The sequence below is a fragment of the Solanum lycopersicum genome, chromosome 11 (assembly GCF_036512215.1).
Source record: "Solanum lycopersicum chromosome 11, SLM_r2.1".
In the NCBI taxonomy this organism is placed as follows: Eukaryota; Viridiplantae; Streptophyta; class Magnoliopsida; order Solanales; family Solanaceae; genus Solanum; species Solanum lycopersicum.
In genome coordinates, this window is record NC_090810.1 from 58,353,864 (window position 1) to 58,370,517 (window position 16,654).

General features: G+C 35.6%; 2 protein-coding genes across 4 annotated transcripts; one reads left to right on the forward strand and one right to left on the reverse strand.

Moving 5' to 3' along the window:
* Positions 1-2,637: 2,637 nt before the first annotated feature.
* LOC101255760 (protein HIRA) lies at positions 2,638-11,671 on the reverse strand. Of its 2 annotated transcripts, none has more exons than XM_004250996.5 (10): positions 10,924-11,671; positions 9,789-10,064; positions 9,138-9,389; positions 8,661-9,058; positions 7,526-8,540; positions 6,313-6,514; positions 5,756-5,996; positions 5,461-5,583; positions 4,346-4,463; positions 2,638-3,496 (listed from the first exon to the last, which is right to left on the reverse strand). In XM_004250996.5, exons 1-10 carry the CDS (start codon positions 11,029-11,031, stop codon positions 3,005-3,007), a joined length of 3,225 nt encoding a protein of 1,074 aa, XP_004251044.1. In that variant the 5' UTR covers positions 11,032-11,671; the 3' UTR covers positions 2,638-3,004. The 2 variants fall into 2 exon arrangements, with proteins under 2 accessions (XP_004251044.1, XP_069147787.1); XM_069291686.1 differs by having other exon boundaries at positions 9,138-9,392; positions 10,924-11,589.
* A 699-nt stretch (positions 11,672-12,370) lies between these two features.
* On the forward strand, positions 12,371-16,450 carry LOC101256059 (pentatricopeptide repeat-containing protein At2g27610). 2 transcript variants are annotated; one of them, XM_010315042.4, is made up of 3 exons: positions 12,371-15,599; positions 15,771-15,878; positions 16,045-16,450. In XM_010315042.4, exon 1 carries the CDS (start codon positions 12,545-12,547, stop codon positions 15,158-15,160), a length of 2,616 nt encoding a protein of 871 aa, XP_010313344.1. In that variant the 5' UTR covers positions 12,371-12,544; the 3' UTR covers positions 15,161-15,599; positions 15,771-15,878; positions 16,045-16,450. The 2 variants fall into 2 exon arrangements, with proteins under 2 accessions (XP_010313344.1, XP_010313345.1); XM_010315043.4 differs by having other exon boundaries at positions 12,426-15,587.
* Positions 16,451-16,654: the final 204 nt, after the last annotated feature.

Consider the following 16,654-nt stretch of genomic DNA (forward strand, 5'->3'; position numbering starts at 1 on the left):
TTAATTTGATTTTTTGATACGGAAATTAAGAAAATAAAAAAAGACTTTTAAATTATATGGTGTTACACTAAAAATACGTTAGATGTCCCAAAATCACCTTTATTAGGAGTAATTGATAATTAAACATGTATGATTCTTTTTTTAATTAAACATGTCTCATAATATTGTTAATTAGTAAGTATTTGAAATGCATTTAAGAGAGGTATATATATTTTAGAATATTGGCAATGACAAGTCAAATAACATAAACTTGTGGAACTCTCCTTAAATATCAAAGTGGAAAACATGAAATTCAACTTTTTATTTCATGGAATATTGATATGTCGATCTACGTCTTGGAATAGTAAATACTCTTTTATTCTAATTAATTATACATTATTGGTATTAAGGTCTGAATATGGAGTCGTCCTGGTGAGGTGACGTTTCACCCTTAATGTAGTACTTTTTGATACAAATTTAAATTTAACTAAGCATCAATGTGAATATCAAACATCAGACACAAAAAATAAAAAAAAATAATATAACAACTTATTAACTGTTTGAATCTTTGTTTGAAATATTGTCAATGAACTTTCTTAAAATCCCTAGTCACCCTAATAGTATCATAAAATCTTATCTAAGGCCCCCTAAATATTAATGAGGCAAATATGAAAATCAATATCTTTCATTTATTAAGGTTCTTAGCATTTTGAATCTAATCACTTTTCAGCTTCATAACGAAAATAACATTAATGATTAAAAATATATTTAAATTATAATTATTATTTTGTTATATTAAAACATGTCTTAATGTTGAATTGGCCAAATATATGTTTCCAATCGATAATAAATGTGTGTAGGCTAAGTGCCAAATCAATATCGATATGTGTTCTAATACAGATCGAATGATAGTTAAGTGCATGAAACTCATGAAAGTAGGATAATTTAAATAGACAAATAGGACAGGACAATAAATAGTTGAGATATCAAACTAATGAAAATGTGGCAATTAAAATATATTCTTTTTTATCATTAACTCTAATTTTTGTCCAAAAACAATACTTTTTTTATTATTTTTTAATTCAAATATCACTAGCTTATATTCTCTACGGTCTCCTTCCTAATTTTATCCTCATTTTAATTTTGTTTCACGTTCATTTAAAAAAATCTAAATATAATATATAATTTTTCTGCTATTAATGAATGATATTTTCATTTATTTTTAAATTTTTGTTTTGAATCTATTTCGAAGGTTGAGATCGTAATCATCAATCTCGATCATTATATAGTAATGTGTGTCGCTCAAGATCATAGAAAATATTTTTTATAAACAAATCAACCTATTTTCTATACTATATAATAATATAAGTCAAGGGTTGCAAATTATTATCTCTGAATACAACCAACTTATTCTTTAAATTGACAATTTATATTACGATATGGTTTAAATTTTACGAGATCTTCCCTCTCTCCCAAGTTCACGTTTTACAGTACTCATTCAGGAGGGGCTTCTCCATATCCAGAGCTCGAATTCGAGACCTGTGATTAAGGGTGAAATAATCCCACCAGTGTACCACAATCCATATTTGTGCAATAACTTCATGTTTGGTTATATATATTCACAAACATTTTATCACTTCAAACTTGTCTTCAAGTATAACTTTGTCTTAAATTTTACGAGGCTCGTATTGCCTCTATTTCGATATGAAGTATATCATCAACTCCCTTACACAATAAAAAAAAAACCCTACAAAGTGGGTGATAGACACGCGTTTGAGAAAAAACTTATATTGTTATATCAAATCCGACCCCGCTCCTTTTCGAACACACATTTAGGAAAAAATGTTTTGACACGATATCTCAATGTGATAATAAATAATTTTCTTTTTTTGATGATACCAATAAATTTGTATATCATGCTTAATTTCAATGATTATTGAATATTTGTGAACCTCGTTTTTGTACACTTTGAATAATGGTCTAATCGAATTGAACCATTTAAGTTTGAGAACTTAGTTAAATTTTGCTACTATGGGGCTCACTCAATGTTAAAATTTGTTGAATTAATAGTGTGGACTAACCGCCTTCTAAGCTTCGTAACGAAAATAACATTAATGATCAAAAATATATTTAAATTATGATTTTTTTTATTATAACATGATGTCGAGCTAGCCAAATATATGTTTCCAATCGACAATAGATGTGTGAAGGCCAATTCAACATCGTTGTGTGTTTCAATACTCACAAATATGAATAACTTATATTCTCTCTCACTTTATACATACATATAGTTGAAGGAATCCACATTTCACCGACTTTATTCCTAACTCAAAATTATAAGAATAATGAGATTGGTACAATGTAATCAAAGGTGAAAAGCCAAAAAAAAGGTTTGTAGGAGCTTTAAACGCGAAGCACAAATAAAGCGTTAACTTTAATGAATAACTAGCAAAATATACCAAAATTGAAGGGGGGGAATAGCATAAAGAGAAATAATTGTTTAGTTGCTTCTTCAGAATTACTCATTGGCAAGGAAAAGTATGTCTAGAGAAAATCGATGACAACGTTAAGCACCCACGCGCTAACGTGCCTTCGATAGCACTGATGTTACATCAATATATTTAAGGAAATGCTCATTTAAAGAAATGACAAGACATATTTCACCAACTGTGAGATCAACATTAAGCAAATGTGTAAACAATTAGATGTACTTATTGCAAGTTCTGAGAACTGCTGTTCAACATTAGAATATGAATGCTCAAAGACCTCAATGAATGTCTTCATTAGGGGAGAGAGTACATACACCTTTAACTTCACACGGCGTAAAAACTATATAATCAAACTCCACTACAACAAAAAGTCTATCATGTTACATACCTTGGATACCGCCTTCTAGGTGCATTCACTCAGACATTCAGCCTGGAAGCTGCGTGTGGAATATCGTTTTTACAGTCCACAGCATCAGTTGTTGTGTCAGCAGTACTTTAAGGTGCCTATCACATCTAATATTATGAAAACATAGACATCAAGAAACCTTTTCCTTTGGTGACGGAAATGGTTCTGATTCAACTGATGCAGGTGGATCCAAATTCATTTGATCTGTTGGAGGCGGTACAGATTTAGCTTCATCAGCTCCTTCTTGAGCGGAGTCCATAGGATCTTTCAATGGTGTAGAAGGCTCAACATGTTCAGTTGATTGTACTGCAGGAGGAGCAGGATCATCTCGGTCATTAACAGTTGTAGAAGGTGTCGGATCAGTTATTAGTGTCTTGGGGGCTGCTCTTTGAGTCATAGGGAGATCAGTATCCATTTTATCTGTAGTGGTGGCAACCTTGGTCTGTTCGAGATTCATTTCAGTTGATGTGGTGGTTGCAACGTTGCTCTGTTCAAGATTTGTGTCAGGTATCTCATATTCTGAGAGGAGATCCATGAACTCATTGAGTAGCCGCTGTACTTTTCTATTTGAGGCCATTGCTGGAAGTATGTCTTCTCGAAGGAGTCTCTGCTTTTTCATACCCTGCAATAGTCGGGATAACAAGAACTTGATAAAAAGCCAGCCAATTTATGTAACTGAGCATGGAGACTAATCTCTAAATACTTGAATTTCATTTTGAAAATGGATAGCTTTGATCAGAATCTCACTTTGAGAAAATGAAATCCAGCGAGTATGAGCAAAAAATGAATAAATGAAAGAATATGTGTGACGGATAAAAAGAAGGTATATTATAACAACAAGATGCTGCATGAACATGGTGCCAAGAAAACAAAAACATCATCTTAAAACAATACAACTGTCGTTGGTCTTTTTATCACCAACTTCCTACATTGAGCTGCAAGAAGATTGGCATAATTTCAAGGAAGATATTAACAATTGAATCCTCTCTCGCTAGACTATGAAACCTACTTTCAAGCTTGAGTTATTCAAAAAAGTATTGACATAGTTCGTCAGATGTGAAAATTAAGCTGGACATTGCAAAAAGCAATAGTACTGCACACGTAACTGCAATATGATGTTATTTTTTCTAATACATGATCCAATATATTTGAAGATATCTTGCTAGCCAGCACCTGTGGGAAGTGTACCAGTGGAATAGTCGAGGTGCGCGCAATGGCCTGGACACCACCATTAAATTTGACTATATCTCATATCATTCAAAAAAGAAAAAAAACATGCTAATTAATTATCACCATTTTTCTCTGTAGTGATGGAATAAGAAGTGGTCAGAGAGGACGGAGAAAAATGGAAGGTCATACTCATGTACAAAGACAATAACAGATATTTGCAGATATTGTTGGAGTTGAGCCGCAGTTGGGCTAATCCCCAAAAGAAATACATACGTAAAAGAGAAGTGTGAGAAGCCCTTACAAGTACACAAGGATCCCAAGCAGGTTTATTTGACGTAGAGGATGCAGCCTCAGCCATCCCTGTGGGAGGCCCAAGAAAGTTCTCGCAAACTTCTCTCAAGCGTGATTCATCTGCCTCTCTGCATTTAAAGAGCAATCATATGTTTTAATACTCGAGAATTAAAATAAGGTGGAAATTCATCTTTGACAATACCGACTAAAACATTTCTGCACTAGTCAAAACACATGTAGAGCCGAGATATACTAATACCAGAAAGCAAAATACTTAAAGTCAAACAAGACTTTCTCCAATTATGACACTTCAGAAAGGAAAAAAAACTAAAAGTAAAATGAATTAGACAAATAATAAATGAATATAGAGAGGATTTTATACATGCCATAACAAAGTAAACCCTGACTACATAAATACGAACATAGCACCATTCACAATCCAGAAATTCAGCTCTTAGAACTAATTTTTCTTCTTTTTTTATCAACGTGGAATCACGGCAGCTTTTGCTACCTGTCACCTCCCACTACCACCAACAGAAACCAGGTAACTAACTCTGTCCACCAAGACTAGGACAAATGGGAAAAAATCACCTAGTGTTTTTGCCTTGGATTTGAACCTCCGACCTCATGGTTCTCAACCAACTTCAACTAGAATTATTAGTTTCTCCAAACCAGCCCCCGTCAAATGTTTAGGCAAAACAATTTCTACAGACTTAAAAGTTTCTTACATAACCCAAAGGCCCATCTAGCACTAAACATTCATTTGCAACTCTCAACTTAATCAATCACTTTACTTTAAAGGTGAAGTTCCCAACATTAACCAATGGATTAAAATGGATACTCCCTTTGTTTCTATTTATGTGAGATAAATTTGACTTGGCAAAAAGTTTTAAGTATATAAAAAAAAAGACTTTCGAAACTTGTGGTCTTAATCATTCCATAAAATTTGTATGGCTATAAATGTTTCTCTTTAAGTTATATGGGAAGTTAATAGTTAGATGTTTCCAAATATAGCAACGTATCATTCTTTTTGGAACAAACTAAAATGGAAATAGTGTCACATAAACTGAAACAAAGGGAGTACTAAATGAAGATTCCGTATCACCGAAGGATTACATGACAGACCTTGCTAAAAACCGAACGTAGGATAAAAGGCATTGACGATATTCACTAGGAGACTTCAAAGCAAGAGCAGACGCCAATTGAGACTCCAAATGAGCACGTGTTTGTACCCCATCATCAGTGACTCTGCAGATGCACAAACTTTAGTAAGAGAGATGAGCCGCCAAAACAAAATTAGGCAAGAAACTTACACATAAATGCCAACTGTACAGTTATTCAAACAGCAAAAGTCACACTGTAACTGATAACATTTCAACATGCTAATATAGTAAGATACAGACTAAACATGGACATTGACCTGCTCCAGCCAGGTCTTCTAGCCAGGAACTTCTTAACATCCACCTGCAGTGCCGCTAGTTCACCACCATGCAATGAGCCCGAACTCCAGGAGCTTGAAAAATTTGAAGCCGGAAAACAATCATCTGCAACCCTCAGCCAGCACATGAGGCTCATATCAAAGAGGTATGCATGCCGTGTGGCCAGGACAACAAGAGGAAAACCAGATTTTGATAATTTTGCTGTTATCACTTTGATTGTGCCTGTTAACAAATCAAGAAAAAGTTAAAAGATATGAAATGCAGCTAAGACGATGCAATATGTTGGTCCAATTTTGGATTTAATGAATCAACAAAGAAACAAATGACTGCAGCTCTTGTGCAGCGAAATACTAGAAAATGTTACTTCCAGCAGTACACTTAACAGGACAACGGTCAGCTTGTAAGCGAAGTAATATCCCCTTGAGGACAAGGCATAAAAGAGGAAAAACACAGTTCTCAGTCGCAATGCTTAAAAAGAAGGAGCACAATTCTCTGCCAGAAGACACATGAATTAAATCTTGGGACTTTTATTACTCACCTGCATTTGCCTTGGGATCTGAGTTCATAAGGGACGCCAACGAGTCTTGAAGGAGACACTTCCGGTTGAATAGATCCCAAAGATGTAATGAACCTTTCCTTGTGACGAGCAAAAAGTTCCAAGATTCATCACAATCAACAAATACTGCAGCAGATCCCATCATCATGGTCGGCATGGCACGTCGGCCACATTTTGTATAAATCTTATTACAAGCAAAGATGAGAATAAGAATATATATATATTATACAACTTGAGGAATATTTGGAGTAAGCAAGCAAATAAAAGAATCTTTAGCAGCACAAAGAAATAACTGAGATCTATGTAATAATGCAACCCTTTTTTTGTCCTCAAATCAACCTTGAGCGTTCAAAAGTTAATGACAAGCTTTTATAGTTACACAGATATTAGGCATGTTTAAGACCACAAGTTTCAAAAGTCACCATTTCTTTCTTAAGACTCTGCTTAGTCAAATTGAGTCGCATAAAATGAAATGGAGGCAGTATATATTAGGAAAGACCGAACCTAACTCATGTAAAATGTGATGATAGATGTAAAGAGGGCAAAACTCAAGGAGATGATTTGCAACAGACAAACACAAAAGAAGGGAAGACTACAGCAGTAATAAATGTTTCACTTTCTTGAAAAGCAGTAGAACTGCAGGTAAAGGATTTGGATGACAGCATTTTAGGCCAAAAATCTGATTCACGGTACTCAGGCATGTACAGATCAATTAACACGCACAACACCCAGGGATAGGGGAGGAAGAGAAAAGCACAAAGGCAAGAAGCCAGTCTGTTCATTAGGCGAAGAGAACTGACAGAAATGGGGAAAATAAATTTTGAAAAGCTGGAAAAAGGGAAGGACTAGATAAGAGGAGCCGTCATCAAGTCCAAAGTGTTATGAAGATCAATTTAATCTCCCCCAAGTCTACTTCTCGTCTTGGCGAAGAGGGGAGAATTCCCATGACTGATAGTCTGGAAGAAAAGGGTAAAATTAAATCTAAACATTCACTTGCTGATTTTGCATGTCAATTTATTTTTTGTGTAGTCCCTACAAAGTCAACATACAAAAGCAGAAGATAACCAGAAAATGAGTGGAAATAAAAGAATCAGATTCATTCCACCAATCAACATCTAAGATACTTGTCCAAATGATAGAATCAATCGTGCAGAAAACAGTATAACGTGTGTAGTTCAAACTTTTTGAAACTCACCTGAATGCAGCCGTCTTCACATCCCACAGCCCAAAAGTTGGCATTTCCAGCCAAAACAGTAACTTTTCCAGAAATCCGGTCAGACCAGAGAGTTTGAGCGCCTCTGGAACAAAGTATCTCAGTTTCTTTTATTACAAATGAATTTCCTGTCCCCAAAACATCATTGGCAGCTTGTTCTCTGGATTGAGCCTCTAAGCAAATTGGACCAATGTCCACCCCTTCTTTATTATCAAAAACCCTGATTAAAAGTGTACCACCAGTACCCGAATGAGGAGGATCCTTGACAATTCCCATCTGTTCAATGCCGACACTTCCATCCTTGCATGCAGAAGGTGGAACCTTCTCAATGATGAGGCTATCACTGATGGTAGCTCTAGCAGTTACACCTGAGCGCTCCCTTTGATCAGCACTGACACTAACTGTTTTCCTTGCAAATCCATCTCTAACACTAGCACCAGACAGTACCATACCATTATCATCTTTCCTTTGCTCCACTGTCATATTAGGAAATTCAACAACAGGAGATTGAGCAATTCCAGAGGTGTTCTCCAGTGGGATAGGAAAACCAACTGATTCTGGGATTATCCTCTTTCGACCATCAGGTCTTCTGTACTCTCTTTGTTTCACAGGACTTGACAAGCGTGTAGAAGCTGCGGGTTTAGCTAAACTATCACTGTTAACTCCTTCAGTCTTTTTCCCATTATCAGATTGTGGTTTGGGAACAATCACCACACTACCCAAATCAACAGATGATTTTGACGTTGCTTGAACTTGCGGAAGAACCGTAGTTAGTTTTTTGCTTGAAGTCTGCTTTGCAGCTGCTGCTTCAAGCAACAGTTGTGCTGGACTTTCAGCTAAATTTGCCTGTCGACCTCTAACATCACCATAGCGGCTTCTCTTCAACTCCTCTAATTCAGCATCGGATAGCTGATGACCAAGTTCTTTCTCATCAAAATGGAAAGTGGCTACACTTCCATCCAAAGAACATGCAAACAGTGAATATCCATCAGGGCTCCTGCACAGAGAAAATTATATCCTGAAACAAAGCCAAAAAAGAACAAAGACAATTCAAGATAAAAAATGTCTTTACTGTTGCGAAAAAGACCAATGTTGATGATGCTATGAGCTAACTTACCATGATAAATCCACAACACTTTGAGCAAAAAAATGCTTGGCAACAAAAAGAGGACGTGGACTTGCTGTAGTCCAGACAGTTATGGTGCGATCTTGACTTCCTATAGCAATGACATTGTAGGGTTGGGACTCTTTTCCTTCACTTTTTGAAGAACCATTTGACCATCCAAGAGAAGCATTTTTCACTTCCTGAGCGTTAGCCAAATTCCTCCGAAACATAGAATGATTGAACTTAACGACAATAATAGGAGCATTGTGTCCTAAGAAGTCAAAGGTGGCAGACCATTCCCCTCTCTCCAGAACAGGAGCAGAGTGCCTAGGCTTTTGAAAACCATGAGTAGTAGTTATATAGTGTCCACAGGGTGACCATCCAAGACGCCTAAAGAAGGTCGATCCAAGCTGAAAAAAAGACACAATTGTTAGGGTATAAGTTTCAGAATAAACATAAAATAAAATTTTAAGAGTAAAAGAAACTCACAGATTTTGCCCAGTGACCTTCAGTTCTATGAGCAAGGCTCCAGTCGCTTGTTCGCCAAATTATGACAGTCTTATCATCTGATTGACTAGCTATAAATGAACCAATCGGATCCCAGGTGACACCTTTAACAAGACTAGAGTGACCCCTCAGAACAGCAGAGCATATACCATTGCTCATATTCCAGATATGGATGGTGTTGTCCATACTACCACTAGCCAATGTCGAGTCATCTGGAGACCAATTTAGATCCACCTACTTTAAACATGGAAAGAGAAACCCGATTGGTTAGTAAGGTACATGGTTAGACAATATAAGCATCTATTCAGAAGCAAATATGAACTCAAATGATTTCAAGGTCCACTGAATGACAAAGTTCTCAGATCTTACTATCACAGTGAGAGCCAAATATAGGATATTAAGAAAGAGGTTTGTCAAAACTAATATGATTTGAGCACCCAAGGGTGTGGTCAATGATGTCAGTTCAGCACCATGAGGTTCAAATCCAAACACTAGGGATTAGGAGGTGGTGGGAATTGCGTGAAATTAGTCGAGATGCACGCATGTGCGGTCTAACACAACAGTTATCAAAAAGAAATGATTTGCATAGCAAGCAATATAGTTATTTAGAAGCTAAAAGATCAGTCTCATTACCACATCCGCAGTGTGTCCTCTCAATGTCATGGTAACTTTCCAGTTCTCTACATCAGGAGGCTCTCCACTACCAAACTCTGTGGTTCCTGAGCCAGGTTTCCTCTCATGGACTTGAATCACCTGGTCATCGGAGCCAGAAGCAACATACCGACCATGTTTTGCCCATCTAACACAGTTCACTGACCCAAAATGATCACGTAGTGTGGCAAGAAGTTTTGGTGTAGATTCATCCGCTTCCAAGTCCTTACCCACACATTTCATGTTCCATATCCGAACCTGAAGATTAAATGCATATAATGCGAAGTACTACGTTAGTAACAGTATACTGCAGTAATGCAGAAAACAGATATGAGTATCAAGATAGAAGCTCCTCACTCTAACAAACAAAACTAAGTACAGATAATAAACCACACAGAAGCAAAAAGATGCCTTTACAGAGGATCAGAAGTGATACCAAAAGCTAGATCTTCAACTAATTTGCACAATCCTCACCCACCCACCCCAAGAAAACTAATCCAGTAACCTTTCATGAAATAGCATTTCTTACAAGGACGAAACATACTTTAAACTCCCCAACACTTGAGAACCTTGATCACATAGAGATAATATAATCTCAATCTTCATTTCACTATTGAAAAAAAAATAACCTTACAGTTTCCAACTAATGAAAATTTGTTAGTACTAGACTAAAGATGAACTAATTGAATTCAGAACCAACTTCAATTGTTCAGGTTCCAAAATCCAGGATAAACTAAAAATGTCCATCATCAACAACAACATACCACCCTGCTAAATCCCACAAGTTGAGTCTGGCTAGGGTAGTAGAGAGGTTTGTTTCACATAGATCCTCGGCTTGGAAAAGCATATCGAAGAAGAACAAAAAAGAAATAATTGAAGTGAAGTGCTTCAATACAAAGCATGATAAAGCACCCTATTAAAAAAGGAACAATAAATGCACCATGGTCGAAGTACATGAAGACAGTAGATAGTAACAGAAACCATGTTCATCAACTAGTTAAAACTGTTAGCACATAGCTCGCAAAATATTTAACTAAAATTTCCCCTACGCCAACCAATGAATAGCTAAAAGTTAATAAAGCCAGACAAAAAAAAACAAGAATAAAAAAACAGTTACCTTATGATCACCACCACCAGTGGCAAACCTAAGACCACCTGGCTGAATATCAATGGAGAAAATCTGCATACTCTCATGTCTAATCCAAGTAGGTTTCTCAGCAATCATCTTTCAAAATTCTCAAATTCTTGATTTCTTTGCTGCTTAACCCCAAAGACTCCACCTTTTTCACTCTAAACTCAAAAAACAAAAACCCCACAACTTCAAAATCAACATACCAAAGAAGAAACCCCAAAATCAAACACAACAACAAAAATGAAATTACCCCCACAAGAAAAAAAAAAGTAAAGAGATAAAACCCTAGTTGAGAAAAACAAAAAAAAGGGGGGGAAAAACCCAAAAAGGAGTAAAATTTGGACAAAAAAATGATCTTGATTAATTCAGTTCCAAAAATTTTAAAAAAAACCCTAGATTTTGAAAGTAAAAGGTGAAGTGGGGTTGAAGTTTTATTTTTAAAAAAGAGATTTTTAATGCAAAATCCAATGATTTTGCTAACTGTCAAATCTAATAAAAAGATTAAAGACTGAAAAAAAAAATTGCAAAAAAAGTAGAAGAATATAATCAAAAAATTACTAGACTATTCAAGTCTTGTGACACAAAACAGAAAAAAAAAAAACAGAATTTTTTGTAGGGTAAAAAAAAAATTGAGAGAAGACAAAGGCGCACACATAAAATAATTTTTTGTTTTTGGTTAGTGAACATAAAGTTATGGGACAGAGTTTTTCTTTTTACTATAGTAACAATGTTCGAGTCAGTTTACGACTTTAGGTAAATGAGTATTTTTATAAAAATATTTGTTAATATTTAATAAATTAATAATTTTTTAAAGATAATATTTTTAAATGAAAAGCTATTTTTTGATATAATTTTAAGGAATTTCCTAGGTTGTTTGTATATAGTTTATTCTCTCACCTTTATATATTGAATGAATGTTCTTAGTAAAGATTTAATGAATAATATTTAATTATTGAAAAACAATTAAAAATAGGAAAAATAAATGTATTTTTACAATGAATCATTGAATTTATTTTATAATGTTTTAATAAATAGAGAGTTGCAATGAATCATACACATACATTGTACTTTGTATATAATGAATCTATTTTTTTTATATAAATTAATAAATATGATACATAATTTAATAGGATATATGATTTTAATGTATTCAATATACTTTATGTATAATAAAATATTATTTTTTAATGCAAATATTTAATAAATATGATGTATAAATTAGTAAGATACAACTCAAAATTAATCTTTACTAAATATGAAAACACTCTTTATAAATTTATCGATTAAATAATACGTCTAAAAATAATTATATATTATAATTCCGTCTATATTAATTTAGTAAATTTTTTTGTGTAACCTATTTGAATTAATTTTTTAAAAAAATTAATCTAGTAATTTTAAATTAAATACATATGAAAAAAAACTTGTAGTCGAACCTCTCGTACGAACTTTAAACACCAAATAACTTTTTTTTTACAAAATACAATTTTTGAAAATAAAATTTAATCAAACTTTAATATTGCTACGTGAAATTATATATTTTTTTTAAAAACATAGTAGTACTACTTAAATTTCAGTTTCCAACTGTAAATCAAACAAACCGGCAATGATTCTAAGGTCGTGTTTGGAAAAAGTTAGGCCTTTTCTGCATTTCAAGAATCCATTGAACACCCATTGTTGTTCTCATTCATTCGCCATTGATTTTGAAGAAGAAGCTCAAACAAGTTGTTCTGTATCTTCAAATTATCTCTCTGCACACCAAGTGTTTGATGAAAAGTCTCAGAGAGTTTCTTTGAACAATCACTTGTTATTTGAGTACTCCCGGAATAGTTTCAATGTAGAAGCTCTGAATCTGTTTGTGGGTATTCATCGTAATGGATTTTTGATTGATGGGGCGAGTCTTTCTTGTATATTAAAGGTCTCTGCTTGTGTGTTTGATTTGTTTTTTGGTAAACAGGTGCATACTCTTTGTGTTAAATCTGGTTACTTTGACCATGTTAGTGTTGGGACTTCACTTGTTGACATGTATATGAAAATGGAGAATGTTGATGATGGTCAGAAATTTTTTGATGAAATGGAGGATAACAAGAATGTTGTGACTTGGACTTCATTACTTTCGGGTTATTCGTGTAATAAGTTGGTTGATAGAGCGTTACAAGTGTTTCGTGTAATGTTAGTTGGAGGGGTTAAGCCTAATGGGTTTACTTTCGCGACAGTTCTTGGAGTTTTGGCTGATAAATGTGTAGTTGAAGAAGGGATTCAAGTGCATAGTATGGTTATCAAGTGTGGTTTTGAGGCGATAACGTCTGTTGGGAATTCTTTGATTAACATGTATTTGAAATACGGGATGGTTAGAGAGGCTACAACTGTATTTGAGGTTATGGGAGATAGGAATGAAGTATCTTGGAATGGTATGATAGCTGGTCTGGTGACTAATGGGCTTTACTCCGAAGCACTTAAGTTGTTCCACAAGATGAGACTTGCAGGTGTGGATATGACGCGATCGATTTATGTTACAGCTGTTAAATTATGTACTAACCTTAAAGAATTGGTTTTTGCAAGACAGCTTCATGGTCGAGTTATGAAGAACGGGTTCTATTTTGACAATAACATCAGAACAGCGCTCATGGTCTCTTATACTAAGTCTGGAGAGATGGATGATGCCTTCAAGTTATTCTCTATAATGCATAAATTCAGGAATGTGGTTTCTTGGACCGCAATGATTGGCGGGTATATGCAGAATAATAGACCAGAGCAAGCGGCGAATCTCTTTTGCCAAATGAAAAAGGATGGGATAAGGCCAAACGATTTCACTTATTCTACTATTCTTGCAGCTCATCCGTCTATTTCGCTGTTCCAAGTACATGCAGAAGTCATCAAAACTGAGTACCAGAGCTCACCTACTGTCGGAACTGCATTATTAGACGCCTATGTGAAAACAGGAGATACTGATGAGGCTGCGAAAGTTTTTGAAGAGATTGATGAGAAGGACATTATTACATGGTCTGCTATGTTATCTGGTTATGCGCAAAAAGGAGACATTCAAGGTGCTGTCAGAGTCTTCCGACAATTAGTCAAAGATGGGGTCAGGCCAAATGAGTTTACCTTCTCTAGTGTCATCAATGCGTGTGTTACTTCCATTGCATCAGTGGAGCAAGGAAAACAATTTCACTGTAGCGCGATCAAATCAGGTCACAGTAATGCCTTGTGTGTGAGCAGTGCCTTGGTAACTATGTATGCTAAGAGAGGAAACATAGAAAGTGCTAATGAGATTTTCAAGAGACAACCAGAAAGAGACTTAGTATCATGGAACTCAATGATATCAGGATATGCCCAACATGGTTATGGAAGAAAAGCTCTAAAGATATTCGAGGAAATGCGGAAAAGGAATTTAGATATGGACAATATAACGTTCATAGGAGTTATCTCTGCTTGTACTCATGCTGGACTGCTAAATGAAGGTCAAAAATATTTTGAGATGATGGTAAACGACTTTCATATTTCACCAAAAATGGAGATATACTCTTGCATGGTAGACTTGTATAGCCGAGCTGGAATGCTGGATAAAGCCATGTCTCTTATCAATAAAATGCCATTTCCTGCTGGTGCAATTGTGTGGCGTACTCTTCTGGCAGCAAGTCGAGTTCATCGCAATGTAGAGCTGGGGAAATTGGCGGCCGAGAATCTCATTTCTCTTCAGCCTCAGGACTCAGCTGCATATGTCCTCCTATCCAATCTCTATGCTGCAACTGGAGATTGGCAAGAAAGAGCGAAAGTAAGGAAACTAATGGATGTGAGAAAAGTAAAAAAGGAGATTGGGTATAGCTGGATTGAGGTTAAGAATAAGACCTACTCATTCATGGCTGGTGATGTTTCACATCCCCTATCTGACAGTATATACATGAAACTCGAAGAGTTACGTGGCCGATTGAAGGATGCAGGATATCAACCGGATACAAATTATGTTCTTCATGATGTGGAAGATGAACATAAAGAAACCATTCTTTCTCGGCACAGTGAAAGGTTAGCTATTGCTTTTGGATTGATTGCCGCGCCTCCAGGAATTCCCATTCAGATAGTGAAGAATCTCAGAGTTTGTGGCGACTGTCACACTGTTATTAAATTAATATCAAAGATAGAAGGAAGGCAAATAGTCGTCAGGGATTCAAATAGATTCCATCACTTTAAAGGAGGTCTATGTTCTTGCGGTGATTATTGGTGAATTCAAGCTCTTCGAATAGACAAAGAGATAGCAGCATATCACAGTTGGTTCCTGTATAAGCAAAGGCACCATTAACTAATGGAGCTTTAGCTGACAGGCCTATACCCGAAGTTGCATCAATTATCAGCCCCCAGATAATACTATGACTCACGGTTATTTTGTTCATGGATTCAAACTTTGATACTGCACAGTCTAGAGGAAGAAACAGAGAATTTTCCAACTTCACATATCTACAGATTCAAGTAATTTTACTTACGGACTGAGGGATAGAAATGGTGTCATTTTGGCTGATTTTTAAGAGCAGTTGATCAATCGCGATCCGCCTTACAGAAAACAATCAGAAACTCAGAAGAATTAATTTGAGTGGAGGTTTTCTTTCCTGCAGATAAAGAATGTCAGAGCCTCTTGTCGCTTACCGAGAATCGAAGTATGTCATCAGGTATTTTGTTCAACATGTTTTTTCTGGTCTTGCTGCTCGTAATGCTGCATTCTGTAGGAAAGGTGGTCTTGCAACAACAATGATGACCAACTGGCAGCTCTTTCATTTCTAGCCCTCTTTCTGATTATGTTTTAATTTGAACCTAACCTTGAGCATGTCAAACTCATGAAGGATGTGGAATTGTTCAGAGTCCAGGAAGGACCATTCAGTAACGCCTTTTGACAACGGCTGACACTTCAGAGATTTCTTGCTACCCCATAAATCTATATTCAGATACAGGTTAGAACCATTAACTGTGTTTATGCTTTGCTACATTACTGAAGTTTATCTAACTGATGAGTCGATTCTGTATCAGAATCGACTCAATGAGTTGAAACATCTCAGGTTTTTCCTCATATTTTATAAAAAATGACGGATTCCTCACTGTTTTCTTCTTATGTTGTAGGTTTAACCTCATATATTGTAACTTCTTATGCATTGCTGCAAGTAGCATCTGCCTAGTACATATTCGCCAAGCTTTTGCTTCTGCTGACTTGGCTGGCCTATGCATCAGACTTGAAATCAAAGAGAGGCTGCACATATGTGCTAGATTTTCCACAAATATGCATCCGCGGTCAACCCTAGGTTCTTGAAATTGTGAGGGGAGGCCTCTAGTATGTCCATGATATTCAGGTCAGCTTGCATGCACCTCGACTAATTCCACAGTGATACTTGCTACTTTCAAACACTTGGGGATTGATTTGCATTTATGTAAATATCTGAAATGATTAGATCAATATGATTTGTTATAAGATATACATTTCTTCATGTCATTTATACCAATAACTAGTGTATTGATAACTGTTCTTGGAGTAGTTGGTCCTGCCCTTAGCCAAAGTACCTATGATTCCATTTTTCAAGCAATTTTGCTTAACTTGTTCTACAACATCTGATGACACCTTCATGGGCACATTCTTATCTGGGGTACATTCTTCTCTGGGGCGATCTCGTTTAATCGAAATCAACTGACTCATAATAGTGAAAATTGGCACACACGCGTCAGATCCATTCGAAGA

Excerpts from the sequence above, each read along its gene's own strand:
- LOC101256059 (XM_010315042.4), top strand. The coding sequence starts at position 12,545 with ATGATTCTAAGGTCGTGTTTGGAAAAAGTTAGGCCTTTTCTGCATTTC.
- LOC101255760 (XM_004250996.5), bottom strand. The coding sequence starts at position 11,031 with ATGATTGCTGAGAAACCTACTTGGATTAGACATGAGAGTATGCAGATT. Across the intron at positions 9,059-9,137 it reads AAGGTCACTGGGCAAAATCT|CTTGGATCGACCTTCTTTAG; the intron begins GTGAGTTTCTTT and ends TCTTTTTTTCAG. Across the intron at positions 4,464-5,460 it reads TACGTTCGGTTTTTAGCAAG|AGAGGCAGATGAATCACGCT; the intron begins GTCTGTCATGTA and ends CTTTAAATGCAG.